The 27829-nt window shown below is 56.6% G+C and overlaps 3 protein-coding genes across 24 annotated transcripts; 2 read left to right on the top strand and 1 right to left on the bottom strand.

The window, feature by feature from the left end:
• Positions 1-3379: 3379 nt before the first annotated feature.
• Positions 3380-7012, top strand: LOC148660470 (N-acetyltransferase 8B-like). Its single transcript, XM_088637991.1, has 2 exons — positions 3380-3626; positions 5847-7012. Exons 1-2 carry the CDS (start codon positions 3581-3583, stop codon positions 6512-6514), a joined length of 714 nt encoding a protein of 237 aa, XP_088494117.1. The 5' UTR covers positions 3380-3580; the 3' UTR covers positions 6515-7012.
• Positions 7013-7171: 159 nt separating this feature from the next.
• thtpa (thiamine triphosphatase) lies at positions 7172-15008 on the bottom strand. Of its 15 annotated transcripts, none has more exons than XM_088637936.1 (4): positions 14680-15008; positions 13263-13481; positions 9598-9944; positions 7172-7437 (listed from the first exon to the last, which is right to left on the bottom strand). In XM_088637936.1, the coding sequence occupies exons 1-4, from the start codon at positions 14921-14923 to the stop codon at positions 7318-7320; spliced, it is 930 nt and encodes a 309-aa protein (XP_088494062.1). In that variant the 5' UTR covers positions 14924-15008; the 3' UTR covers positions 7172-7317. The 15 variants fall into 15 exon arrangements, with proteins under 15 accessions (XP_088494062.1, XP_088494054.1, XP_088494065.1 ...); XM_088637928.1 differs by having other exon boundaries at positions 9210-9944; positions 14680-14997; XM_088637939.1 differs by lacking the exon at positions 13263-13481 and adding an exon at positions 10558-10646 and having other exon boundaries at positions 9210-9947; positions 14680-14800.
• Positions 12850-26028, top strand: zfhx2 (zinc finger homeobox 2). 8 transcript variants are annotated; one of them, XM_088637866.1, is made up of 5 exons: positions 12850-12890; positions 17068-17226; positions 18028-18085; positions 18985-22907; positions 25514-26028. In XM_088637866.1, the coding sequence occupies exons 1-5, from the start codon at positions 12876-12878 to the stop codon at positions 25883-25885; spliced, it is 4527 nt and encodes a 1508-aa protein (XP_088493992.1). In that variant the 5' UTR covers positions 12850-12875; the 3' UTR covers positions 25886-26028. The 8 variants fall into 8 exon arrangements, with proteins under 8 accessions (XP_088493992.1, XP_088493993.1, XP_088493991.1 ...); XM_088637867.1 differs by lacking the exon at positions 12850-12890 and adding an exon at positions 13437-13592; XM_088637865.1 differs by lacking the exon at positions 12850-12890 and adding an exon at positions 13475-13721.
• Positions 26029-27829: the final 1801 nt, after the last annotated feature.

Raw genomic sequence — 27829 nt, 5'->3', positions numbered from 1 at the left:
GCCGAGGAGGCGGGGGTTAACGCCGGTTGGCACGATCTGACTGGATGGTGAGAGCACACGGGGGCGGGGCATGCCAGCCCCGGGGACAAAGGGGCGTGTCTTAGATACGCAGCCGTATCTGCCGTCACAGGGCTTTCTAGTCGTTACGCTTCTAACTAACTCGCTTTCTGTCTGCAGGTGCTCTGGAGATGCGAGATACTGGCACATGGCACACGCGCACGTGCTGTTTTCTCTCCTGGTTTTTTTGGGGGGGATGTGTACACCCCGGTCCTTTGAGTCACTCCGTTTTGGTTCAAACCTGGTATGTCGGTGGAAACACAAGACAAGACACCTGAGGTGCTCTCTCATCTTACTGGCGTTTGCACCGCAGCCCACTGTCCCGGGTCACGTTTCTCTCTGTAAAAACTGGTATGTCCACTCCCACTGGTAACAGCGGGCAGCCGCAGTAACGGGAGTTCAGTTCACACGCAGGAGGACACTCGCACCCGGACACACACAGCTGTGGGGGGGTGTGAGGTTGTGAGTGTGTGTGTTGTATGGGTGTGACTTTGAGGTTATGGGTCTGTGTATGTCGTGGGTGAGGTTGTGAGTGTGTGCGTCATGTGTGAGGTTATGAGTGTGCGTGAAGTTGTGAGTGTGTGTTGTTTGGCTGTAAATTTGAGGTTATAGGTGTGTGTGTCATGTGTGAGGTTGTGATTGTGTGTGTCACGTGTGAGATTGTGAGTATGAGTGTCGCGTGTGAGGTTGGGGGTGTGTGTGAAGTTGCAGGTGTGTGTCACGAGTGAGATTGTGAGTATGAGTGTCGCGTGTGAGGCTGTGGGTGTGTGTGAAGTTGCAGGTGTGTGTCAAGAGTGAGATTGTGAGTATGAGTGTCGCGTGTGAGGCTGTGGGTGTGTGTGAAGTTGCAGGTGTGTGTCACGAGTGAGATTGTGAGTATGAGTGTCGCGTGTGAGGTTGGGGGTGTGTGTGAAGTTGCAGGTGTGTGTCACGAGTGAGATTGTGAGTATGAGTGTCGCGTGTGAGGCTGTGGGTGTGTGTGAAGTCGCAGGTGTGTGTCACGAGTGAGATTGTGAGTATGAGTGTCGCGTGTGAGGCTGTGGGTGTGTGTGAAGTCGCAGGTGTGTGTCACGAGTGAGATTGTGAGTATGAGTGTCGCGTGTGAGGCTGTGGGTGTGTGTGAAGTTGCAGGTGTGTGTCACGAGTGAGATTGTGAGTATGAGTGTCGCGTGTGAGGCTGTGGGTGTGTGTGAAGTTGCAGGTGTGTGTCACGAGTGAGATTGTGAGTATGAGTGTCGCGTGTGAGGCTGTGGGTGTGTGTGAAGTTGCAGGTGTGTGTCACGAGTGAGATTGTGAGTATGAGTGTCGCGTGTGAGGCTGTGGGTGTGTGTGAAGTTGCAGGTGTGTGTCACGAGTAAGATTGTGAGTATGAGTGTCGCATGTGAGGTTGTGGGTGTGTGTGAAGTTGCAGGTGTGTCACAAGTGAGATTGTGAGTATGAGTGTCGCGTGTGAGGTTGGGGGTGTGTGTGAAGTTGCAGGTGTGTGTCACGAGTGAGATTGTGAGTATGAGTGTCGCGTGTGAGGTTGGGGGTGTGTGTGAAGTTGCAGGTGTGTGTCACGAGTGAGATTGTGAGTATGAGTGTCGCGTGTTAGGCTGTGGGTGTGTGTGAAGTTGCAGGTGTGTGTCACGAGTGAGATTGTGAGTATGAGTGTCGCGTGTGAGGCTGTGGGTGTGTGTGAAGTCGCAGGTGTGTGTCACGAGTGAGATTGTGAGTATGAGTGTCGCGTGTGAGGTTGGGGGTGTGTGTGAAGTCGCAGGTGTGTGTCACGAGTGAGATTGTGAGTATGAGTGTCGCATGTGAGGTTGTGGGTGTGTGTGAAGTTGCAGGTGTGTGTCACGAGTGAGATTGTGAGTATGAGTGTCGCGTGTGAGGCTGTGGGTGTGTGTGAAGTTGCAGGTGTGTGTCACGAGTGAGATTGTGAGTATGAGTGTCGCGTGTGAGGCTGTGGGTGTGTGTGAAGTTGCAGGTGTGTCACAAGTGAGATTGTGAGTATGAGTGTCGCGTGTGAGGTTGGGGGTGTGTGTGAAGTTGCAGGTGTGTGTCACGAGTGAGATTGTGAGTATGAGTGTCGCGTGTGAGGTTGGGGGTGTGTGTGAAGTTGCAGGTGTGTGTCACGAGTGAGATTGTGAGTATGAGTGTCGCGTGTTAGGCTGTGGGTGTGTGTGAAGTTGCAGGTGTGTGTCACGAGTGAGATTGTGAGTATGAGTGTCGCGTGTGAGGCTGTGGGTGTGTGTGAAGTTGCAGGTGTGTCACAAGTGAGATTGTGAGTATGAGTGTCGCGTGTGAGGTTGGGGGTGTGTGTGAAGTTGCAGGTGTGTGTCACGAGTGAGATTGTGAGTATGAGTGTCGCGTGTGAGGCTGTGGGTGTGTGTGAAGTTGCAGGTGTGTGTCACGAGTGAGATTGTGAGTATGAGTGTCGCGTGTGAGGTTGGGGGTGTGTGTGAAGTTGCAGGTGTGTGTCACGAGTGAGATTGTGAGTATGAGTGTCGCGTGTGAGGCTGTGGGTGTGTGTGAAGTTGCAGGTGTGTGTCACGAGTGAGATTGTGAGTATGAGTGTCGCGTGTTAGGCTGTGGGTGTGTGTGAAGTTGCAGGTGTGTGTCACGAGTGAGATTGTGAGTATGAGTGTCGCGTGTGAGGCTGTGGGTGTGTGTGAAGTTGCAGGTGTGTGTCACGAGTGAGATTGTGAGTATGAGTGTCGCGTGTGAGGCTGTGGGTGTGTGTGAAGTTGCAGGTGTGTCACAAGTGAGATTGTGAGTATGAGTGTCGCGTGTGAGGTTGGGGGTGTGTGTGAAGTTGCAGGTGTGTGTCACGAGTGAGATTGTGAGTATGAGTGTCGCGTGTGAGGTTGGGGGTGTGTGTGAAGTTGCAGGTGTGTGTCACGAGTGAGATTGTGAGTATGAGTGTCGCGTGTTAGGCTGTGGGTGTGTGTGAAGTTGCAGGTGTGTGTCACGAGTGAGATTGTGAGTATGAGTGTCGCGTGTGAGGCTGTGGGTGTGTGTGAAGTTGCAGGTGTGTGTCACGAGTGAGATTGTGAGTATGAGTGTCGCGTGTGAGGTTGGGGGTGTGTGTGAAGTTGCAGGTGTGTGTCACGAGTGAGATTGTGAGTATGAGTGTCGCGTGTGAGGCTGTGGGTGTGTGTGAAGTCGCAGGTGTGTGTCACGAGTGAGATTGTGAGTATGAGTGTCGCGTGTGAGGCTGTGGGTGTGTGTGAAGTCGCAGGTGTGTGTCACGAGTGAGATTGTGAGTATGAGTGTCGCGTGTGAGGCTGTGGGTGTGTGTGAAGTCGCAGGTGTGTGTCACGAGTGAGATTGTGAGTATGAGTGTCGCGTGTGAGGCTGTGGGTGTGTGTGAAGTTGCAGGTGTGTGTCACGAGTGAGATTGTGAGTATGAGTGTCGCGTGTGAGGCTGTGGGTGTGTGTGAAGTCGCAGGTGTGTGTCACGAGTGCAGAGTGATTGCAGTGGTCAAAGTGCAGGAGGGCAGGGAGCAGAAGTCACATTCGAGAGGAGACAGAGAGAAACATGAAAGAAGAGAAACAGAGCAGAACTCAGAGACAACACAAAAACAGTAAGTGATTTTAACATCTCTTTGCTTGTGCATCTCTCAGCGCATCACTAATTTACTGTAATATCCAATCAGTGTGTCTGTATGAACCCCTCTCTCAGTGCAGTGTTAATGTACTGGAGTGTCCAGTCAGTGTGTCTGTATGAACCCCTCTCTCTCAGTGCAGTGTTAATGTACTGGAGTGTCCAGTCAGTCAGTGTGTCTGTATGAACCCCTCTCTCTCAGTGCAGTGTTAATGTACTGGAGTGTCCAGTCAGTCAGTGTGTCTGTATGAACCCCTCTCTCTCAGTGCAGTGTTAATGTACTGGAGTGTCCAGTCAGTCAGTGTGTCTGTATGAACCCCTCTCTCTCAGTGCAGTGTTAATGTACTGGAGTGTCCAGTCAGTGTGTCTGTATGAACCCCTCTCTCTCAGTGCAGTGTTAATGTACTGGAGTGTCCAGTCAGTCAGTGTGTCTTTATGAACCCCTCTCTCTCAGTGCAGTGTTAATGTACTGGAGTGTCCAGTCAGTCAGTGTGTCTGTATGAGCCCCTCTCTCTCAGTGCAGTGTTAATGTACTGGAGTGTCCAGTCAGTGTGTCTGTATGAACCCCTCTCTCTCAGTGCAGTGTTAATGTACTGGAGTGTCCAGTCAGTCAGTGTGTCTGTATGAGCCCCTCTCTCTCAGTGCAGTGTTAATGTACTGGAGTGTCCAGTCAGTCAGTGTGTCTGTATGAACCCCTCTCTCTCAGTGCAGTGTTAATGTACTGGAGTGTCCAGTCAGTGTGTCTGTATGAACCCCTCTCTCTCAGTGCAGTGTTAATGTACTGGAGTGTCCAGTCAGTGTGTCTGTATGAACCCCTCTCTCTCAGTGCAGTGTTAATGTACTGGAGTGTCCAGTCAGTCAGTGTGTCTGTATGAACCCCTCTCTCTCAGTGCAGTGTTAATGTACTGGAGTGTCCAGTCAGTCAGTGTGTCTGTATGAGCCCCTCTCTCTCAGTGCAGTGTTAATGTACTGGAGTGTCCAGTCAGTCAGTGTGTCTGTATGAACCCCTCTCTCTCAGTGCAGTGTTAATGTACTGGAGTGTCCAGTCAGTGTGTCTGTATGAACCCCTCTCTCTCAGTGCAGTGTTAATGTACTGGAGTGTCCAGTCAGTCAGTGTGTCTGTATGAACCCCTCTCTCTCAGTGCAGTGTTAATGTACTGGAGTGTCCAGTCAGTGTGTCTGTATGAACCCCTCTCTCTCAGTGCAGTGTTAATGTACTGGAGTGTCCAGTCAGTCAGTGTGTCTGTATGAACCCCTCTCTCTCAGTGCAGTGTTAATGTACTGGAGTGTCCAGTCAGTCAGTGTGTCTGTATGAACCCCTCTCTCTCAGTGCAGTGTTAATGTACTGGAGTGTCCAGTCAGTCAGTGTGTCTGTATGAGCCCCTCTCTCTCAGTGCAGTGTTAATGTACTGGAGTGTCCAGTCAGTGTGTCTGTATGAGCCCCTCTCTCTCAGTGCAGTGTTAATGTACTGGAGTGTCCAGTCAGTCAGTGTGTCTGTATGAACCCCTCTCTCTCAGTGCAGTGTTAATGTACTGGAGTGTCCAGTCAGTGTGTCTGTATGAACCCCTCTCTCTCAGTGCAGTGTTAATGTACTGGAGTGTCCAGTCAGTGTGTCTGTATGAACCCCTCTCTCTCAGTGCAGTGTTAATGTACTGGAGTGTCCAGTCAGTCAGTGTGTCTGTATGAACCCCTCTCTCTCAGTGCAGTGTTAATGTACTGGAGTGTCCAGTCAGTGTGTCTGTATGAACCCCTCTCTCTCAGTGCAGTGTTAATGTACTGGAGTGTCCAGTCAGTGTGTCTGTATGAACCCCTCTCTCTCAGTGCAGTGTTAATGTACTGGAGTGTCCAGTCAGTCAGTGTGTCTGTATGAGCCCCTCTCTCTCAGTGCAGTGTTAATGTACTGGAGTGTCCAGTCAGTCAGTGTGTCTGTATGAACCCCTCTCTCTCAGTGCAGTGTTAATGTACTGGAGTGTCCAGTCAGTGTGTCTGTATGAACCCCTCTCTCTCAGTGCAGTGTTAATGTACTGGAGTGTCCAGTCAGTCAGTGTGTCTGTATGAACCCCTCTCTCTCAGTGCAGTGTTAATGTACTGGAGTGTCCAGTCAGTCAGTGTGTCTGTATGAACCCCTCTCTCTCAGTGCAGTGTTAATGTACTGGAGTGTCCAGTCAGTGTGTCTGTATTGACCCCTCTCTCTCTCAGTGCAGTTTGTGATCAGGAAGTACCAGCCTTCAGACCACGATGCTGTTGTCACTCTATTCCGCTCCGGGATCACCGAGCACGTCCTCCCAGCGTTCCGGCAGGCGCTGTTCCACCCTGACAACGTGGGCTGGGCCCTGGGCCTGGCCGTGGCGGCTGTGGTGGTGTCCCGGGGCAGCCTGTGGCCGGCCGCGGCGGCCGTGGCGGCGTGGGCCGGCCTGCTGCTCCTCGTGTGCCACGAGACGTTCCACGGCTACGTCCGGGCGAAGCTGCGCACGGACATGAGCGACATCCCGGCCCACTTCCTGTCCCGCCCCGACCGCTGCTTCTGGGTGGCGGAGGCCGAAGAGGCGGGGGGGTCCAGGGTGGTCGCCGGGACGGTTGCCGTGGCGAGGCGGGGAGAGTGCGGGGAGGTGTTCCGGCTGAACGTGTCTCCCGCGTTCCGCCACCGAGGCCTGGGGTCCCGCCTGACCCAGGTCGCCCTGGAGTTCTGCCGGGCCCGGGGGTTCTCGCGCGTCGCCCTGGAGACCTCCAGCATCCAGACGGACGCCTGCCGCCTGTACCGCGCGCTGGGCTTCACGCACGTCCGCACTCAGCTCACCCCCACCCTCCCCCAGTGGGCGGCCAGACTGAGCCGTGTCACTGTCCTGAGCCTGGAGAAGCTGCTGTGACACTCCCTGCGCCACGTCTCCTGGGACAGGACTGTTCTCCTGTACTGGACTGTAGCTCCTACTGTAACAGGACTGTTCTACTGCACTGGACTGTAGCTCCTATTGTAACAGGACTGTTCTCCTGTACTGGACTGTAGCTCCTATTGTAACAGGACTGTTCTACTGTACTGGGACTGTAGCTCCTATTGTAACAGGACTGTTCTCCTGTACTGGACTGTAGCTCCTATTGTAACAGGACTGTTCTACTGTACTGGGACTGTAGCTCCTATTGTAACAGACTGTTCTCCTGTACTGGACTGTAGCTCCTATTGTAACTGGTCTGTTCTCCTGTACTGGACTGTAGCCCCTATTGTAACAGACTGTTCTACTGTACTGGACTGTATCCTTTATATCAACTATACTTGTATCACTCCTCACTGCTGTTATATGACAGGCAGACCTCTCTGTGTTGGGGGGTCTGGATGTCTAAAAGCACTAATAAAAAACAACTGAAGAGCAGTCTGAGCTGCAGCCGTGTGATCGCAGGAGTATGGACGCGCCGTGCTGGAGTACTCTCAGTCTGTGTATGCTGGGACACTGACCTGTGGGCCTGTGTTGGCGTTCGCGCGATCTGTCATGTTCTAGCGACAGTAGAAATCACAGGCTGGGAGACACCACTCCGTGGCCACATGCTCTTTTATTTCATCCTCTGATGTCACTGAGCTTGACCTTGGCCAAGGAAAGCAGTCTGAACAGACAAGTGGAGAACTAGGGAATTTCCTATGAATAAGAATGATTAACATCTACGCTGCATGGAGCCCATGTTACTTCCGACTCCTGCTGTCAGAGCACGTGGGCAGAAAGCAGTTTCCCATAATGCTCTGGGCGGAACTTCTGTAAATAAGCGTCCATCTTCCCTGGAACCTTCTGATCCCCAGACAGACCTGCAGACACACAGCCAGACAGAGAGTTAATACAGACCTGAGACACACAGTCAGCCAGACAGAGTTAATACAGACCCTCAGACACACAGTCAGCCAGACAGAGAGTTAATACAGACCCTCAGAGACAGTCAGCCAGACAGAGAGTTAATACAGACCCTCAGACACACAGTCAGCCAGACAGAGTTAATACAGACCCTCAGACACACAGTCAGCCAGACAGAGAGTTAATACAGACCCTCAGAGACAGTCAGCCAGACAGAGTTAATACAGACCCTCAGACACACAGTCAGCCAGACAGAGTTAATACAGACCCTCAGACACACAGTCAGCCAGACAGAGTTAATACAGACCCTCAGAGACAGTCAGCCAGACAGAGTTAATACAGACCCTCAGACACACAGTCAGCCAGACAGAGAGTTAATACAGACCCTCAGACACACAGTCAGCCAGACAGAGAGTTAATACAGACCCTCAGAGACACAGTCAGCCAGACAGAGAGTTAATACAGACCCTCAGAGACAGTCAGCCAGACAGAGTTAATACAGACCCTCAGACACACAGTCAGCCAGACAGAGTTAATACAGACCCTCAGACACACAGTCAGCCAGACAGAGAGTTAATACAGACCCTCAGAGACACAGTCAGCCAGACAGAGTTAATACAGACCCTCAGACACACAGTCAGCCAGACAGAGAGTTAATACAGACCCTCAGACACACAGTCAGCCAGACAGAGAGTTAATACAGACCCTCAGACACACAGTCAGCCAGACAGAGAGTTAATACAGACCCTCAGACACACAGTCAGCCAGACAGAGTTAATACAGACCCTCAGACACACAGTCAGCCAGACAGAGAGTTAATACAGACCCTCAGAGACAGTCAGCCAGACAGAGAGTTAATACAGACCCTCAGACACACAGTCAGCCAGACAGAGAGTTAATACAGACCCTCAGAGACAGTCAGCCAGACAGAGTTAATACAGACCCTCAGACACACAGTCAGCCAGACAGAGTTAATACAGACCCTCAGACACACAGTCAGCCAGACAGAGAGTTAATACAGACCCTCAGAGACACAGTCAGCCAGACAGAGAGTTAATACAGACCCTCAGAGACACAGTCAGCCAGACAGAGAGTTAATACAGACCCTCAGAGACACAGTCAGCCAGACAGAGAGTTAATACAGACCCTCAGAGACACAGTCAGCCAGACAGAGAGTTAATACAGACCCTCAGAGACACAGTCAGCCAGACAGAGAGTTAATCCAGACCCTCAGAGACACAGTCAGCCAGACAGAGAGTTAATCCAGACCCTCAGAGACACAGTCAGCCAGAGTTAATCCAGACCCTCAGACACACAGTCAGCCAGACAGAGTTAATACAGACCCTCAGAGACACAGTCAGCCAGACAGAGAGTTAATACAGACCCTCAGAGACACAGTCAGCCAGACAGAGTTAATACAGACCCTCAGACACACAGTCAGCCAGACAGAGTTAATACAGACCCTCAGAGACACAGTCAGCCAGACAGAGAGTTAATACAGACCCTCAGAGACACAGTCAGCCAGAGTTAATCCAGACCCTCAGACACACAGTCAGCCAGACAGAGTTAATACAGACCCTCAGACACACAGCCAGCCAGACAGAGAGTTAATACAGACCCTCAGAGACACAGTCAGCCAGACAGAGAGTTAATACAGACCCTCAGACACACAGTCAGCCAGACAGCCAGTCACACAGACTCATTCACAGTCACACAGACAGTCAGTTACCCAGTCTCTGGGCTGTCCTCTCAATCTTCCTGAGTGCAGAATCCATCTCCTCTGGGCTCTGGACCAGCACCTCGATCTCACCAACACAGAACCCAAAATCTGTCCGGTCCAGATCGATCCGCGTCCCCCCTCCCTCCACCTCTTCCTCCTCCCCCTCCATGGGCAGGATGTAAGAGCACCTCTCAGTGGTGAACTGAGCAAAGGGGAAGAGGCCGAGTTCTCGAACCCAGGAGGGGCTACTATTCTCCTCCTCTCCCCCTGACACCTGACTTCCTGTGGGAGGGTCTTCTGTATCACTTGTCTTGATGTCACTTCCCGTGGGTGGGATTTCTGCATTTCCTTGCCCGATGTCACTTCCTGTCCCAAGGCGGGCTCCAGTTCCAGTCACCTGTGTCTCTGTTGAAACTGGGCTTTTTCCTTCTCCCCCTCCATCTTCCCTCATCTGTCCGTCTCGAACCCTCGCTGCTTGCTCGTGGTCTCCCTCTCGCAGCTCCTCTCTCACCCTGGCGATGACCTCTGCCAGCTCTGTGATCTCCCGGTAGCGGGTGCAGAGCGCGTCCCCTCCTCTCTCCTGTTGGCGGCTCTCCGCGGCGCTCCGGCGCCTTGTCGCTCCGTCGCGACACTTCAGCTCCCAGCTGCCCTGGCGGCGGCGCAACCAGACGTCCCGGAGCGTGAGGCGACAGTCAGGAGTGTCAAAATACTGGTCCAGGAACTGAGCGCGTCCCAGAAACACTGCTACTGTCAGAGAGGGGAGAGAGGCGAGATGGGCGAGAACGCGAGGAAAGAGAGAGGGGAGAGAGAAGGCAGAGAGGGGGCGGAGATTTAAATTACAGCTACTACCCTGTTCCTGTCTCCAGGATTTGTGATGTCATTTGTGATGTCATTTTCTATGTCACTGTTATGTCACCTTTTAGGTCAATTGTCAGGTGAGGAAAACATGCAAGTAAGCACTTCATAGAACTCAGGTACACGTGACAGACTTGAACTTGAAAGGAGAGAGCGAGAGCAGTGACAGGGAGCGAGAGGAGAGAGCAGGGGAGTATTAACTACATGAGCATGACGCCTGGACACAACAAGCATTTTAACTGTGGCTCTGACAGCCAGCAAGCAGTAACCTCCTCCTTTACATTTTGTGAAACACTCTCCCCTGTCCCCGTTTCGGGGCTGACTTGGACCGGGGAATAGGGCAGAGCGGACGTCCAGCTCATCTTCCCACACTCTCGGGGCTCCGCCGGGGAGGAGGGAGAGCCGCCGCGACGATCCGAGAGAGCCCGCGCTAACCTGGTCACGGATAATCCGATTCATCCGCATTTGATTACAATTCCTGGCTAGACCCGCGGGAGCTCACCTGCCAAATCGTTCAGTCTGGTCTGGATATCCGGGCCGCACACAAACTTCCTCTCCACCTCCACACTCATCCTCCCAGTGCGCTCTCTCCTGCACAGCAACATTGATATCTGACAGCCCAGAACAAGATAAGGACGAGTCCAGTCCAGCCTGGAGAGTCTCACACTGCCCTGTCAGTGTCAGTGGAGTCTGATTATAATCCCAGTTAATCACTAATCAAGATCACAGTCCAGTCAGTCCAGTCCAGCCTGGAGAGTCTCACACTGCTCTGTCAGTGTCAGTGGAGTCTGATTATAATCTCAGTGAATCACTAATCAAGATCACAGTCCAGTCAGTCCAGCCTGGAGAGTCTCACACTGCTCTGTCAGTGTCAGTGGAGTCTGATTATAATCTCAGTGAATCACTAATCAAGATCACAGTCCAGTCAGTCCAGTCCAGCCTGGAGAGTCTCACACTGCTCTGTCAGTGTCAGTGGAGTCTGATTAAAATCTCAATTAATAACTGATCAAGATCACAGTACAGTCAGTCCAGTCCGGCCTGGAGTGTCTCACACTGCTCTGTCAGTGTCGGTGGAGTCTGATTCTAATCTCAGTCAGTTACTAATCAAGATCACAGTACAGTCAGTCCAGTCCAGCCTGGAGAGTCTCACACTGCTCTGTCAGTGTCTGATTATAATCCCAGTTAATCACTAATCAAGATCACAGTACAGTCAGTCCAGTCCGGCCTGGAGAGTCTCACACTGCTCTGTCAGTGTCAGTGGAGTCTGATTAAAATCTCAATTAATAACTGATCAAGATCACAGTACAATCAGTCCAGTCCAGCCTGGAGAGTCTCACACTGCTCTGTCAGTGTCAGTGGAGTCTGATTATAATCTCAGTTAGTAACTAATCAAGATCACAGTACAATCAGTCCAGTCAGGCCTGGAGAGTCTCACACTGCTCTGTCATTGTCAGTGGAGTCTTATTCTTATCTCAGGTAATAACTAATCAAGATCACAGTACAGTCAGTCCAGTCCAGTCTGGAGAGTCTCACACTGCTCTGTCAGTGTCAGTGGAGTCTGATTATAATCTCAGGTAATAACTAATCAAGATCACAGTACAGTCAGTCCAGTCCAGCCTGGACTGTCTCACACTGCTCTGTCAGTGTCAGTGGAGTATGATTATAAATCTCAGTTAATAACTAATCAAGATCACAGTAAAGTCAGTCCAGTCCAGCCTGGATTGTCTCAGACTGCTCTGTCAGTGTCAGTGGAATCTGATTATAATCTCAATTAATAACTAATCAAGATCAAAGTAAAGTCAGTCCAGCCTGGAGAGTCTCACACTGCTCTGTCAGTGTCAGTGGAGTCTGATTATAATCTCAGTTAATAACTAATCAAGATCACAGTACAGTCAGTCCAGTCCAGTCTGGAGAGTCTCACACTGCTCTGTCAGTGTGAGTGGAGTCTGATTATAATCTCAGTTAATAACTGATCAAGATCACAGTCCAGTCAGTCCAGTCCAGCCTGGAGTGTCTCACACTGCTCTGTCAGTGGAGTCTGATTATAATCTCAGTTAATAACTAATCAAGATCAGAGTAAAGTCAGTCCAGTCCAGTCTGGAGAGTCTCACATTGCTGTCAGTGTCAGTGATTATGATCTCAGCTACTAACTAATCAAGATCACAGTAAAATCAGTATCAGTTCATAAAAAGAATGAATGCATTAAAAGAGTATACAGGTATTTCTACCTTTCTGAAGAGTTTAAATTGAACTCATCTGTTGTTTTACGGCGGTACGATTATTATTATTATTATTATTATTGTTGTTGAAGTAGCTGCATAATAGAATCGTTGTTTTTAATATAACTGCATGTCTATCATCGCAGTAACTTGGACTCGTCTCTTTAACAAACCACAAGTAATATCAGTACATACCAAAATACACAGGCAAATACCGACACACCAGTGCACCTTGAAACTATTCAGGCAATAATCGGGCACCCCAGCTCGGGGCCTCACTGGCCGTTTCCATGTGCCTTGTGGGATTGTAGTTTATTTTAGATCGTAGACTAAACAAATAAATTGTGAATTCAGATCGCAGTTGCGCCTACAATCTCGGGGGCGTGTTGTTTCGCTCTCGCAATATGCTTTGAAAAAAAAAACATTTTTAAAAATTACATTTGGGCTTTACCGTTTTAATGCCGACCTTAAACTACAGTTCCCAACAGGAATCGCGCCTCCAACATTTCTACTTCCGTCTCACGGAGCCTCCGCATCGCGGGGCCTTCTGGTCAATGTAGTTTGCGCCGGTGGGATTAATGGAGCTTTACGGCGGAGAGGAATGGCAAGGAAATGTGTACGAAGTGAACGGGTTCATTGAGGCATAGAGGCCAGTTATTGACACGTGAACCGCAAGGTGTCGGGAGAAAGGAGAACGGAAACACCGATATGGAAAGGAAAATTATATATATATACATGGGATGTTATCATAGGAACGTACATACTCTGTATGACTCCAGAGGCACACGGAGACTCGCTTTACCACCGCCGGCTTCGTTTAAATAAAACGTTTTCTCGTGCGTCTCCAAACAGAGAAGCTGGGGGAAAAAAAAACCCAACCACTTGTGCCCACGATTTAATTTCCCCTCCCCTCCATAGCCAGAGCAGATGCGCGTTCGCCTTTTCCGACACCTCCCCGCCGGTATCGCGCAGAGCGGGGGGGACGTACCTCGGTCTCTCCGGCGGCAGCTCAGCGGCTGCTTTCCAGAGTCGCCCAGACTTGAGCCCAAGCGGGGTCTTTTTCTTTTTTTTTTTATTCCGGCGTTTTTTTTTTCTTGCCTGCGCCTCGGGAGCTGGGGCACTTTAATGGGAGGTGTCGGGAGGGGGCGAGGGGGGCGTGAGGTGTGAGGTGGGGAGGCGGCCGCACTGGGGAGCTGTCGTCTGTTTACTACGACAGAGAGGGGAAAGACGGGAGAAAGAGAGAGAGAGAGAGAAAAAAGTTTTCAGTAGGTTTTAAAGAGCAAGAGGAAGCGTGCGGGCTGAACCGCCGACCATGCAGGTAACTGGGCTCCCGTTGCGCTGCCGCTAATTAAACCAGAATAGCGCCGCTCCTAAAACCGGGGGAGTCCGACGGATCCTGCTTGCGCCGTGCAGCCGCCGGGAGACCATGAGCGCCGGACCCGAAAACGTAAATTTGGACGTGTGTATTTCGGTGCGTGTGTGTGCGTTTTGTGCAATCGTGTGCCTGCCTGCCAGAAATTCCCAAACTTTTTCTCCTCTTTTCCGTCTCTCCGAGCTGAGCTCCCCTCCTCCTCCTCCTCCTCCTCTCTCTTCCCTCCCCCGGGTCGCGCCGTGTCCGGGCGAGATCGGGCTCGACCTGGCGGTGCGTGTTTCTCCCCTCTTCCCCGACACGGTTGCTGGGACGTGGGGTGGGGGGGCTCCGTGGGGTTGGGAAGCCGTCAAAAGTAAATGAACAGACCCGCACGGTCGCTTTTTTTTTCCCTCCGAGAGAGGTGGTAGTACCGGGAGCGGAGGGTATTCGGGGGGAGGGAGACAGTTGAGGAGGGGGGGTGTTAATAAAAATATATTTTTATGTTTTTGGAGGTGGTCGTAGGGTGGGGGTGCGTGGATATATATGTGTGTGTATTTGTGGAGGAGCGGTGAGGGGGGATCGAGAGTGTTTTTTTCGCGGCACATCTGCACGGAGCCAAATTTATTAATTACAGCAGGAGGCGAGCCGACGGTAGGCCTCCGCTGGTGTCGGCGCCCGGCCGGCGGTCGGTGAAGCGCCGCTCGCCGGCTGACAGCGCTCAGCCGCGGGGTGAGGGCACTACTCGAGGCCCAGGATGGGAGAGGGTCCCCTTGCTGGTCAAGGAGGAGAGGGGGGGGGACGTTATGTTGTTTTTAATTTTGGAAGTCGTCCGTGTTATATAACCCTGCTTGTGGTTTGATGCCTTTTTCTGTGGTTATGTTTTCAATATGTGTGTTTAATCTGGGCTGGTTTTGATAACATTGGACGGAGTTGTTGTTGTTGAGTTGTAAGTGTGAATTGGGGTTGTTGTTTTTTAAAAAAAAACATTTTCCCCCGATTTCTCATTAACGCGATGTGGTCACTGTTAAGTTAAAAAAAGATCGGTATTCCTTACGCAAACCGAGGCTGCGGTCTCCCCGCTGATGGTACGGTAATCCGGGTGTTCCGTCCCCGACCGAGACGGCTGCCGGGCGGGACTCGGGAGAGACTCTGACCCGGCCGGGTCCCCGCGTCTCCTCGGTCCCTACCTGGTATGTGGAAATCGCGGTGAACCGGTTGGGTTGAAGATACGGGCGAGAAAAACCGGTATCCTTGTCGCTTTGATGGCAAGACCACCCGTCAAGCTTTTTAAAAAGCATTCTTGTGACCTTTTTTTTTTGTAGTGAGAAAAGAAAACGGTCGTAGGCGCCCTCGCAAGAAAATAAAGCCGAGGAAACATTAGGCAATTAGGCAAGGTGGGATGAATTAATTAAGCCCTGGTTTAATTGGCAGTGGGGCGTCTGTCGTTCGCAGGCTGTTGTGCTTGGGAGTCGGTGCCGTATTTTGAAGGGGTTAAGTGTCCTCAACTGGCAGATTGCGGTGCGATGGCGATTATATGATAATTTCTCTTTCAGCGGGACGTTATCACATTGCGAAATTTCCCTGCTGTTCAGTAAAAAATAACAGCGAGAGAGAGAGACAGCCACGCGTTTATGAGCCTGTTTTAATTTACTGGAGCACACCGGCGGCGAGTTTTTATGTAACACTTCCCACATTGAGTTATAATGCCCCACTCCAATTCTTAACTTGTAAAGTCGAGAGACTGGGGGGGGGGGGGTTGGATAATCAGGGACAGATTTGTCTTTTTTTGTGTGTGTGTGCGCGCCGGAATCGTGACACTTCAATGTCGCCCCCGACGCGACTTCGTCTGGAGTGAAAATGCGAGTTCGGGATCGGTTTATTTTATTTTTTTTACATTTTCTTTTTCTTCTTTCTAGTTGTTGATCTGTGCGGTCGGGGCGCTCTGTGGTGTCTGCGGGCTCCTGGGCCGCTCTCTCTCTCGGATTGTGTTTGTTTGTGTTTGTTGTTGTTGTTGTTGTTGTTGTTGTTGTTGGCGGCGGTTGCAGTTGCGGTGTTTGAAATCGGAGGCGAAGGGCAGTTCTGTTCACGCGGCCCGGCGCGTTCCCAGCCGATCCGGTCCCGCGCCGGGCTTTGATCTCCCCGGCCCGGCCGGGCTGGAGAGGGAGAGAGGGAGGGGGGGCGGCTGATGACGCGGTTACTGTAAGGAGACCCTTCCTCCCCCGGGGCTGGGCTCCCGTCACGGGCCGCTCATCACCTGTCCCACCCACCCCGCCTGTCGCGCGCGCGGGTGTAGAGAGGTCATGAATGCACGCGCCGCGCCGGGGAGGCTGCTGGAGAGTCCGTGGGTGCGGTGGGGGGGGCTCGATTCCCAAACTTTCCCAACTCTTGTGTCGGTGTGAAAACTCGGGATTTGAGGAAGACGACGTCGACTGGGAGGGAGTTCGACTCGAGCGTCCGGCTTTGGGGATCAGAGTTGCGGGGGTCGGCTGGGCCCGCCCCTCCCGCCGGCTTAATGACTTAATGGGTTCAATTACGTGCGCAATTGGATCTGTTTCGGCTGCGTCCGTGTTTCTCTCTCTCTCTGTGTGTGTGGGTGAGAGGGAGAGAGATGTGCCGGTTCAGGAGAAGCGGGAGAGACGCACCTGTCCGGTCTGGCGCGGTGATGAAGTATAACTGAGATCTCCGGATCTCTCCTCTACTCTTGGCTTTTCAGCTCGTCTTCCTCTGTGGGCTTCTGTGCCGGGTTCTGGTGTTTTTTAAAAGGGATAATCTGATAACTGTTTTCCGCGGAATTTGAGCTCTGAAAGAGAGCTTTAAAAAAAAAAAGTTTTAATGCATTCCCTAACGTTATTCTTTTAGTATTCAGTAAAATAAAGAATTACAGCAGTGCTGTTTTTTCAGCAGTTTTAAGGACAAGAATAGAGATTTAGACTTCTGTGTCCTGACTGGTCAGTACAGACCCCAGGACACTGTCAGTAAGAGTAGGTGTGTCCTGACTGCTGGTCAGTCCAGATCCCAGGACACTGTCAGTAAGAGTAGGGGTGTCCTGACAGCTGGTCAGTCCAGATCCCAGGACACTGTCAGTAAGAGTAGGGGTGTCCTGACTGGTCAGTCCAGATCCCAGGACACTGTCAGTAAGAGTAGGGGTGTCCTGACTGGTCAGTCCAGATCCCAGGACACTGTCAGTAAGAGTAGGGGTGTCCTGACTGCTGGTCAGTCCAGATCCCAGGACACTGTCAGTAAGAGTAGGGGTGTCCTGACTGGTCAGTACAGATCCCAGGACACTGTAAGTGTAGGGGTGTTTTGAGATTTTGTGAGGGGTGGACAGACAGAGCTGTCTGGAGGACAGATTCTGCGATTAGATCTGAAAGAAACCAGTATCCGCTTTCAGCAAAGTGTGGTCAGTCGGGGTGTCTGTATTAACGTCCCCTCTCTCTCTCAGGAGGTCTCGGGTGCGAGTGTGGACGGCCGTGGCGATAGGGCGACTGTGTGGATCTGCCCCCTGTGTCAGCGCAGCCTTGGGGACAGGCAAGCCCTCTCTGACCACCTGACTGTGGGACACAGCGTGCTGCCTTCCTGTCTGAACAGACTGCTGGAAACTGTGAGGCTCGCTCTGTCTGTCTGTCTGTCTGTCTGTCTGTCTGATCTCAGTGGTGGGACAGTGAGTCACTGGTGTGTCAGTGGTGGGACAGGGTGTCTCAGTGGTATCTCAGTGGTAGGACAGGGTGTCAGTGGTGGGACAGCAAGTCAGTGGTGTCTCAGTGGTGGGACAGGGTGTCTCAGTGGTATGTCAGTGGTGGGACAGGGTGTCAGTGGTGGGACAGCGAGTCAGTGGTGTCTCAGTGGTGGGACAGGGTGTCTCAGTGGTATGTCAGTGGTGGGACAGGGTATCAGTGGTGGGACAGCGAGTCAGTGGTGTCTCAGTGGTGGGACAGGGTGTCAGTGATGTCTTAGTGATGGGACAACATGTCTCAGTGGTGGGACAGCGTGTCAGTGGTGGGACAGCGTGTCAGTGGTGTCTCAGTGGTGGGACAGGGTGTTTCAGTGGTGGGACAGGGTGTCAGTGGTGGGACAGCGAGTCAGTGGTGTCTCAGTGGTGGGACAGGGTGTCTCAGTGGTATGTCAGTGGTGGGACAGCGAGTCAGTGGTGTCTCAGTGGTGGGACAGGGTGTCTCAGTGGTATGTCAGTGGTGGGACAGCGAGTCAGTGGCGGGACAGCGAGTCAGTGGTGTCTCAGTGGTGGGACAGCGTGTGTCAGTGGTGTCTCAGTGGTGGGACAGCGTGTGTCAGTGGTGTCTCAGTGGTGGGACAGCGTGTGTCAGTGGTGTCTCAGTGGTGGGACAGTGTGTCTCAGTGGCAGTCAGTGTTGTGTGGTGATTTTACAGTCTTTCTCCCTCTGCAGGCAGCCCCAGTGTCCCGGGCCACTGGAGAGGAAGAGACCGGGGCAGCCAGCAGCGGAGGTGAGGGACTTCTTGGGGTCAGGTGTTATGAAGAGACGGCTACCTATGCTTGATTCTGCTGCATGTCTTCCAACTGTCCCTGTCCATCAGCTGTTTCTCTGTTCGTGTCCAATTCTCTTCTCATCTCGGTCAGTATGTGGGTCAGTCTGCCCTCTCTCTCTCTCAGTGCAGTGTTAATGTACTGGAGTGTCCAGTCAGTCAGTGTGTCTGTATGAACCCCTCTCTCTCAGTGCAGTGTTAATGTACTGGAGTGTCCAGTCAGTCAGTGTGTCTGTATGAACCCCTCTCTCTCAGTGCAGTGTTAATGTACTGGAGTGTCCAGTCAGTCAGTGTGTCTGTATGAACCCCTCTCTCTCAGTGCAGTGTTAATGTACTGGAGTGTCCAGTCAGTGTGTCTGCTACCAAATATCCATCTCCTTTTAGGAATGCCAATAAAGGCCAAGATAAGCTGCCTTCTAAACCAAACCTGTGGTTAAATCTTTCTCTGTCGACCCAGACGCCCCCCAGTGACATGGAACCCATCTCCCTTTCCTAAAAATACACTCGCAGGCCGGGAGAGGCCATTTTTAACTGAGGGATTCTTCATACAGGAAATCAGACTTCCCTAAAATCCCCAGAATAGCAAGCTCTGTTCACAGGGTTCAAAGTTCTTGGCTCCAGCCTGGTCTTGCCAGGTGATCTCTCTCTCTCTCTGTCTCTTGTCCCTTATCCTCCTTCCCTTCATTCTGTCATTCCCCTCTTCCTGTCGTCTTGTACCCGGAGGCGAGTGACCCAGGGTGAATCAAGGAGAGCTTCAGGAGTGCTGTGATGGGTGGGGCTGGGGCGTGAAGCTGGAGATGGTGACACAGGCCAGGCGTTACCCCTCACGGTGTTGTGATGTCTCCCCCTCTGCCTCTCAGGTGCTCCCCCTTCCCAGACCGTCTCCGATCCTCCGCCCTCAGTCACAGCGGCTCGGCCCTGCTCCCCCTCGCCCCCTGAGCCGCTGCAGAGGTCCCCGGACCCCGGGGAGGGGGGTCCCACCAGCCCGGACGGGGAGGGAACGCGGGTCACAGTAGCCGCCCGCCCAGACAGCCCCGCCGAGGAAGAGGAGAAGGTGGAGGACGGCGCCGTGGCCCCCGCGGGAGTGGACGGGTCCCGGAGCGAGCCCGCGGCGTCCCCCGGCGCCCCCGAGGGCGAGCCCCTGAACCCCGCGAGGACCGGGGCGCCCCCGCCGGACGCCGCGCGCCCCTTCAAGTGCAACGCCTGCCTGGAGTCCTTCCCCTCCAAGAGCGCCCTGGGGGTCCACTACAGCTCCCCCGGCCACCTGCAGCGCATGCACGCGGGCGAGGAGGGCGCCGCGGCGCCGCCCCGCCCCTTCCTGTCCAGCAAGCCCTACCAGTGCGCGCTCTGCCGCGTCTCCTACAACCACGCCTTCACGCTGGAGAGCCACCTGCGCTCCGTGCTGCACCAGACGCGCTGCCGCGACGCCGGGAATTCTGGGAGCGCCAAGGGCGCCGCCGGGGACCAGCAGCAGGCGGCGGCGGCGCCCGTGACGACCAAAGAGGGGGACAGGCGGCGCTCCGCTGCACTCCCTGCGCCCCTGCTGTCTTCCTCCCCGGCCCTCTCGCTCCTCTCCTCCCCCGTGGCCTCCGCCCAGGCCGTGTCCGCCTTCCTCACCCTCCTCACCTCCTCCTCCTCCTCCTCGCCCTCGCCCTCCCCCTCCGCCCCCGCCGCCGCCGCCCCCCCGCAGCAGCTGCTGCTGCCCCTCTTCCTGAACGGGCTGGCGGCCGGCGCCGGCCAGGACTCCCCCGCGGTCCTGGCCCAGTCCCTGCCCCTGCTGGGGCTCGGCCCGGCCCAGCAGGCCCTGCTGAACCAGAGGCAGGCCTGCGCGGCGGCGGCGGCGGCGGGAACCGCAGCACCGCCCCACACGCCGGAGGAGAGGGGCGGGGCCGAAGGGGCGGGGTCCACAGAGCCTGAAGGGGAGGGGCCGCCAGAGGGGCGGAGTCCCGAGCTCGGGGGCGAGGCGGAGGGAGAGGAGGGAGGGGAGGAAGGAGCGGGAGCCGAGGCGGAGAGAGAAGAGGGCGAGGCGACCCCCGCGGGAGAGCAAAGGAGCCCGGAGCCCGGCGGGAAGGAGAGGGAGGAGGAGGAGGAGGAGGAGGAAGAGGAGCAGCAGCAGCAGCAGGAGGAGGAGGAGGAGGAAGAAGAGGAGCAGCAGCAGCAGCAGGAGGAAGAGGAGAGGTTGGAGGGAGAGGAAGATCGCGATCCTGACGCCAGCGGTGAGGGAGAGAGCAGGAGCGCGGCGGCGGCGGCGGTGGCGGCGTGCCGGGAGGCGGGAGAGGGCCGTCCCGGGACCCGGCCCGAGCTGTCGGAGTTCCAGTCGCAGGTGCTGTGGGCCTTCCTGGAGTCGCGGCGTGGGGCCGCCAGCCCCCTGCGCGACGAGGACTGCGAGGCGCTGGCCCGGGTGGCCGGCATGAGGCAGGGCGAGGTCAGGCAGTGGCTGGAGGCCGCCCGGAGCTGGGGCGGGGCCAGGGAGGAGAGCCCCGCCTGCGGGGGCGGGGCCAGGGAGGAGAGCCCCGCCTGCGGGGGCGGGGTCAGGGAGGAGGGCCCCGCCTGCGGGGGCGGGGCCAGGGAGGAGGGGGCGGGGGACCAGCTGGCCATGGACCTGTCGCGCGGCCGGGAGCGGGGCCGGGAGAGCCCGCCGGAGTCCTGCCTGACCTCGGACTCGGAGCTGGACGGCGTGTACACCTCGGTCATCGTCACGGACGACGAGGGCAGCTCGGAGGGCTCGCTGAGGGAGGGGCCCCCCAGCCCTGGGGCCGAGGCGGAGGACAAGGGGCGGGGCCGGGGCATGGTGCTGCGCTCCTCCACCGTCTTCCTCTCGGACGCCGAGGAGGAGGAGGAGGAGGAAGAGGGGGAGGGCGGGGGCGAGAGGGCGGCAGCCCCCCGGCGGGCGAGGAGGAAGAGGAAGGAGGAGGATGAGGAGGAGGCGGCCCTGAAGAGGGAGCGGATGGACTCGGACGTGGACCTGGAGCTGGATGCCGTGGCCGACCCCCCCGCGCCGCCGCCGCCGCCGCCCCCCCCGCCGGGCGCCGTGGTCTTCGTCCCGCAGCGCGGGGTGCTGCAGCCCCTGCCCCTGCGGCTGCCCTTCCTCAGCCCCTACATCATCTCCGTGCCGCCGGGCGCCGTGGCGCTGGGGGGGCTGGCCGACGCCAAGCGGGACGGGGGGCGCGGCCGCAGGAGGCCCGGGGGGCCCCCCGCCTTCCCCACCCCCCCGGCCATCACCCGCTGCTCGGCGCCCTTCCCCGACCCCCTGAACGCGCCCCCGCCCGCCCCGCCGGGCCCCGCCACGCCGCCACCGCTCCCGCCGCTGCCCAACGGCGCGGCCTGCGAGACGGCGCTGGACCTCAGCCTGGGCAAGAGCCACGGCTCCTCCTCTTCCTCTTCCTCCTCCTCCTCCTCCTCTTCCTCCTCGGGCTCTGCCGGCGAGCGGGCGGCCGCGACGACGACGGCGGCGGTGGCGAGGACGACGACGGCGGCGGCGACAGCGGCTCCGCCCCGCAGGGGGACGGGGGCGGCCGACGGCCCGCCGCTGAGCACCGCGGCCGCGCGGCTGAAGCCGGAGCCGGTTGGCGGGAGCAGCAACGGCGCGGGAGGCGGCGGGAGGGCCGGCGCGCTCCTGCTGCGGGACGAGCGGGACAAGGAGCGGGAGCGGGAGCCCAGCCAGAGGCACCCGCGGGCCCGGCGGTACCGGGACATGCGGCGCTCGCGGACCATCATCCAGAGCGAGCAGCTGGACGTGCTGTACGGCTGCTACTTCAAGGACCCGAACCCGGGCAAGCACGAGTTCGAGCGCATCTCCGAGTGGGTGCAGCTGCCCAAGAAGGTGGTCCAGATCTGGTTCCAGAACATGCGGGCCCGCGAGCGCAAGGGCGAGGTCCGCTTCATCAGCGACGGCACGCTGGCGGCCGTGGGCAAGCCGCTCATCAAGTTCACCTGGCCGCTCACGCTGCCCATCTTCACCAGCAGCCCCGGCGCCACCGCCGCGCTGGGCCCGCCCGCCCGCCGGCCCGAGCCCGGGGGCGCCGAGGGGGACGAGGCCTCGGGCAGCTGCGCGCGCGCCGGCGCCAGGGCCGCCAAGCCCGAGGGCGCCAGCCCCGGCCCCGTCGCCCTGGCGCCCAAGCCCCTGCCGGACGGCTCCTCCGTGCTGGTGGTGGCGCCCAAGCCGCTGGCCCGCCCCGCCGCGCCCCCCTGCCCCGCGCCCAAGCGGAAGAGGGGCGCCGGCGCGGGGCGGGGGGGGGCGGAGGAGGAGGACGACGAGAAGAGCGAGGAGGAGGAGGAGGAGGAAGGCGCCACCGAGAGACGAGGAGGGGGGAGCGGCCGGGCGCCGGCGAGGGCGCCCCCCGCGGCCGAGCACCGCTCGGCGTGGCCCAGGAGGAACGGCTGGCCGGCGAGCGGCGGCGGCGGCGGAGGGGACTGGGGCCGGACCTCCAGCTTCAAGATCAACACGCTGTCCCGCGAGCAGCTGGGCCTGTCGGCCGCCCGGGCCGCCGCCCCCGCGCCCAGCCCCGCCCCCGCCAAGCCCCAGCCGCCGGCCCGCGCCGCGGCCGGCCCGCAGGGGGGGGGCCTGCTCGTGCAGCAGGCCGCGCCGCGCCGGCCCCGCACCCACCTCACCTCGCTGCAGCTCTCCATCCTGCAGTCCTGCTACGAGACCTGCCCCAACCCCAACGCGCTGGAGTGCGAGACGGTGGGCGGCGAGCTGGGCCTGCCGCTGAAGGTCGTGCAGATCTGGTTCCAGAACACGCGCGCCAAGGAGAAGCGCTGGCGGCTGCAGCAGCAGAAGCAGGTGAGTCCGCTCCGGTGCGCCGCGACCCGCTCCGGGTCTTACAGTGCTGTAGTCAGACTCCAGTGTGCAGCTCCTCTCCGCTCTGATCCGCTCCGGGTCTTACAGTGCTGTAGGTCAGACTCCAGTGTGCAGCTCCTCTCCGCTCTGATCTGCTCTGGGTCTTACAGTGCTGTAGCTCAGACTCCAGTGTGCAGCTCTGCTCCAGGTCTTACAGTGCTGTAGCTCAGACTCCAGTGTGCAGCTCCTCTCTGCTCTGATCTGCTGCGGGTCTTACAGTGCTGTAGCTCAGACTCCAGTGTGCAGCTCCTCTCCACTCTGATCTGCTCTGGGTCTTACAGTGCTGTAGGTCAGACTCCAGTGTGCAGCTCCTCTCTGCTCTGGGTCTTACAGTGCTGTAGGACAGACTGCAGTGTGCAGCTCCTCTCCGCTCTGATCCGCTCCGGGTCTTACAGTGCTGTAGGTCAGACTCCAGTGTGCAGCTCCTCTCCGCTCTGATCCGCTCCGGGTCTTACAGTGCTGTAGCTCAGACTCCAGTGTGCAGCTCCTCTCCACTCTGATCTGCTCTGGGTCTTACAGTGCTGTAGGTCAGACTGCAGTGTGCAGCTCTGCTCCAGGTCTTACAGTGCTGTAGGTCAGACTCCAGTGTGCAGCTCCTCTCCACTCTGATCCGCTCCGGGTCTTACAGTGCTGTAGGTCACACTCCAGTGTGCAGCTCCTCTCTGCTCCGGGTGTTACAGTGCTGTAGGTCACACTGCAGTGTGCAGCTCCTCTCTGCTCTGGGTCTTACAGTGCTGTAGGTCAGACTCCAGTGTGCAGCTCTGCTCCAGGTCTTACAGTGCTGTAGCTCAGACTCCAGTGTGCAGCTCTGCTCCAGGTCTTGCAGTGCTGTAGCTCAGACTCCAGTGTGCAGCTCTGCTCCAGGTCTTGCAGTGCTGTAGCTCAGACTCCAGTGTGCAGCTCTGCTCCAGGTCTTGCAGTGCTGTAGCTCAGACTCCAGTGTGCAGCTCTGCTCCAGGTCTTGCAGTGCTGTAGCTCAGACTCCAGTGTGCAGCTCTGCTCCAGGTCTTGCAGTGCTGTAGCTCAGACTCCAGTGTGCAGCTCTGCTCCAGGTCTTGCAGTGCTGTAGCTCAGACTCCAGTGTGCAGCTCTGCTCCAGGTCTTGCAGTGCTGTAGCTCAGACTCCAGTGTGCAGCTCTGCTCCAGGTCTTGCAGTGCTGTAGCTCAGACTCCAGTGTGCAGCTCTGCTCCAGGTCTTGCAGTGCTGTAGCTCAGACTCCAGTGTGCAGCTCCTCTCTGCTCTGATCCGCTCCAGGTCTTACAGTGCTGTAGGTCAGACTCCAGTGTGCAGCTCCTCTCTGCTCTGGGTCTTACAGTGCTGTAGCTCAGACTCCAGTGTGCAGCTCTGCTCCAGGTCTTGCAGTGCTGTAGCTCAGACTCCAGTGTGCAGCTCTGCTCCAGGTCTTACAGTGGTGTAGCTCAGACTCCAGTGTGCAGCTCCTCTCTGCTCTGATCCGCTCCAGGTCTTACAGTGCTGTAGGTCAGACTCCAGTGTGCAGCTCCTCTCTGCTCTGGGTCTTACAGTGCTGTAGCTCAGACTCCAGTGTGCAGCTCCTCTCTGCTCTGGGTCTTACAGTGCTGTAGGTCAGACTCCAGTGTGCAGCTCCTCTCCGCTCTGATCCTCTCCGGGTCTTACAGTGCTGTAGCTCAGACTCCAGTGTGCAGCTCCTCTCCGCTCTGATCTGCTCCGGGTCTTACAGTGCTGTAGGTCAGACTCCAGTGTGCAGCTCTGCTCCAGGTCTTACAGTGCTGTAGCTCAGACTCCAGTGTGCAGCTCTGCTCCAGGTCTTGCAGTGCTGTAGCTCAGACTCCAGTGTGCAGCTCCTCTCCGCTCTGATCCGCTGCGGGTCTTACAGTGCTGTAGCTCGGACTCCAGTGTGCAGCTCTGCTCCGGGTCTTACAGTGCTGTAGCTCAGACTCCAGTGTGCAGCTCTGCTCCAGGTCTTACAGTGCTGTAGGTCAGACTCCAGTGTGCGGCTCCTCTCCGCTCTGGGTCTTACAGTGCTGTAGCTCAGACTCCAGTGTGCAGCTCTGCTCCAGGTCTTACAGTGCTGTAGCTCAGACTCCAGTGTGCAGCTCCTCTCTGCTCCGGGTCTTACAGTGCTGTAGCTCAGACTCCAGTGTGCGGCTCCTCTCCGCTCTGGGTCTTACAGTGCTGTAGCTCAGACTCCAGTGTGCAGCTCTGCTCCAGGTCTTACAGTGCTGTAGCTCAGACTCCAGTGTGCAGCTCCTCTCTGCTCCGGGTGTTACAGTGCTGTAGGTCACACTGCAGTGTGCAGCTCTGATCCGCTCCGGGTCTTACAGTGCTGTAGCTCAGACTCCAGTGTGCAGGTCTGCTCCGGGTCTTACAGTGCTGTAGGTCAGACTGCAGTGTGCAGCTCCTCTCCGCTCTGATCCGCTCCGGGTCTTACAGTGCTGTAGGTCAGACTGCAGTGTGCAGCTCCTCTCCGCTCTGATCCGCTGCGGGTCTTACAGTGCCGTAGTTCAGACGCTGGCCTGTGCTTGTGATGTAGAAAGTGACCTCTGACCTGTATCTCTCCCTCGCGCAGGGCTCGGGCTCCAGCCCGGGGGAGGCGGGCCGCAAGGTGGACACCAGCTCGGGCGGCTTCCTGCTCTACAACGCCCTGCGCGCCAACCGGCCCATCCTGCCCAAGCCCGTGCAGCTGACGGTGGTGGAGCCGGCGCAGCCGCCGGCGCTGGGCCAGCCCCCGGGCCGCGAGACGCTGCGGGGGCGCTGCGAGGCCTGCGGCGTGAGCTTCGAGTCGCGGGCGGCCGGCCGGGCCCACGTCTTCTCGCCCGAGCACCTGGCCACGCTGCGCAAGACCAACTTCGGCCAGCCGCCCGCCCTGCTGCCCGCCGGCGCCGGCGCTGGCGCCCTCTCGTCCTCCGCCTCCTCCTCCCCGGCCACCAGCGCCAGCTAGGGCCCGCGGCGCGGCCCTCTCAAGCGGTACTGACTCTGGTACTGGTCCGAGCCCCGGCGCCGCGCGGCGGCTCACAGGCAGTGGCGACGCCCGGAGGTTTAAGAGGTACCCGCGCGGATCTGTTTTTAATCGCGTCGTGAACTGGCCTCCAGCTGACCTTCGACCCCTGCCTTTGAACACCCCCCACCCCCACCCCCCCGACTCCCCTTGATTTTTGTATTTATTAACTATCGGCCGACTGTGGGGGTGATCACGTGACACCTGGGTTTGTTCTGGGGTCCCTCTTGGTGTTACCGGACCGGCCTGTGATGGGTTCGAGCAGCCCCTTCCGGAACGCGAGACCGCCTGAGCCGACATCCTCACGCCCTCCCCCCCACCCCACCACCCCCCTGCGTTTTAGCGAAGACTAACGGGATTAATATTTTTACGAGTTTCCTTCACGTTTCCACGCCCGCTTCCTGGACCTGGACTCGATTCTTTTCTCTTGTTTTTAAAACCAGTTCTTCAGATGGGTCTCGTCTGTACACACTACCGGGCCCCAGCAGAACTGGACCGGGCCCCCAGCGGGCACCACGACTCGCCCCGTGCAGAACTGACCCAGATGGGACTGGATGTGGACAATCTTGTCTTTTATAAGAAAGTATATATATAAAATGTGTATGTATGTTTAAATATTGATTCTAAACGGGGGTTCAGACAGAACTTTTTGAAAAAAAACTGGGTCAACTTGTCACCCCCACCCCCCTGCGCCCCCTCTCCTCTATCCCCGACCTCTGACCCCTCTGAGCCCCCCTCTGGTGCGCTGGAGGGAACTCTTTTTTTAAAAGAAAAAAACGGGTCGACCCATTGTACCCCAAAAACAAACTAAAGAACTACCTGCACCTACCTGCTCCGAAACCAAACCCAGATGAGAACGAAGGAAAGTGAGGTAACCGAATGAGCAAGCACCCCCACTCTGTCTCCGTCTGCCTCAGATTAATGGGGTTCACAGATGCACCCCCACTCTGTCTCCGTCTGCCTCAGATTAATGGGGTTCACAGATGCACCCCCACTCTGTCTCCGTCTGCCTCAGATTAATGGGGTTCACAGATGCACCCCCACTCTGTCTTTTTCTGCCTCAGATTAATGGGGTTCACAGATGCACCCCCACTCTGTCTCCATCTGCCTCAGATTAATGGGGTTCACAGATGCACCCCCACTCTGTCTCTGTCTGCCTCAGATTAATGGGGTTCACAGATGCACCCCCACTCTGTCTCCATCTGGCTAAGATTAACGGGGTTCACAGATGCACCCCTACTCTCTCTGTCTGGCTCAAAATAATGGGGTTCACAGATGCACCCCTACTCTGTCTCGATCTGGCTCAGATTAATGGGGTTCACAGATCCACCCTTACTGTCTCTCTGTCTCCGTCAGGCTCGGGATGATGGGGTTCACAGGCACCCCCACTCTCTCTGTGTCTCGTTTTTTTTGGGGTGGTTCTCTCAGGAGGACGGGGTGGTGTCACGGGCTAGTATAGGCACGTGGTCATGTGACACAGCTCAGCCACTCACAGGCTGCGGTTTCGCATGTGTCCCCATCAGCTGGGTCTTGTGTGTCTCCTGTGGACCTGGAGGGCAGGGAGATGCCTGGTCTGGCAGGCCTGTCCTCACACGGGCATGTCCACTGACTGACATGTCCACACTCGCGTGCTGGCCTGTCCACACACTGACATGTCCACACTGTTTATTTAAAAGACTCCTCTCTGCTGTCCGGCATTCAGAAGGGGACCTTTTTTATGACCCGCCCTGTCATAAAAAAGGGGGTCACCTACTCTTGGGACACCTGTGACCTAGCTGGTCACATGACACAGGCCCGGCCTGCCCCCGGTGCGATGCGATTAAGTCAATTAAACAGTGGGGGCTGGTCACATGAGCCAGGCTCGAACCTGGGTCTGCTCGCGCGGGA

Source organism: Lepisosteus platostomus, chromosome 6, assembly GCF_059453375.1.
Source record: "Lepisosteus platostomus isolate fLepPlt1 chromosome 6, fLepPlt1.hap1, whole genome shotgun sequence".
NCBI lineage: Eukaryota > Metazoa > Chordata > Actinopteri > Semionotiformes > Lepisosteidae > Lepisosteus > Lepisosteus platostomus.
This window is presented reverse-complemented; position numbering and strand designations above follow the sequence as displayed.

Bases quoted from the DNA above. Each gene is read 5' to 3' on its own strand.
- LOC148660470 (XM_088637991.1), top strand. From the start codon at position 3,581: ATGAAAGAAGAGAAACAGAGCAGAACTCAGAGACAACACAAAAACA. The intron at 3,627-5,846 runs GTAAGTGATTTT...TCTCTCTCTCAG, and splicing joins TCAGAGACAACACAAAAACA to TGCAGTTTGTGATCAGGAAG.
- thtpa (XM_088637928.1), bottom strand. From the start codon at position 14,923: ATGCTTTTTAAAAAGCTTGACGGGTGGTCTTGCCATCAAAGCGACAAG. The intron at 13,482-14,679 runs GTAAGGAATACC...TCTCTGTCGTAG, and splicing joins AGACCGCAGCCTCGGTTTGC to TAAACAGACGACAGCTCCCC. The intron at 7,438-9,209 runs GTAACTGACTGT...GTGTGTCTGCAG, and splicing joins GAGGACAGCCCAGAGACTGG to GTCTGTCTGGGGATCAGAAG.
- zfhx2 (XM_088637868.1), top strand. From the start codon at position 16,146: ATGGGTTCAATTACGTGCGCAATTGGATCTGTTTCGGCTGCGTCCGTG. The intron at 17,227-18,027 runs GTGAGGCTCGCT...CTCCCTCTGCAG, and splicing joins TGAACAGACTGCTGGAAACT to GCAGCCCCAGTGTCCCGGGC. The intron at 22,908-25,513 runs GTGAGTCCGCTC...TCCCTCGCGCAG, and splicing joins GGCTGCAGCAGCAGAAGCAG to GGCTCGGGCTCCAGCCCGGG.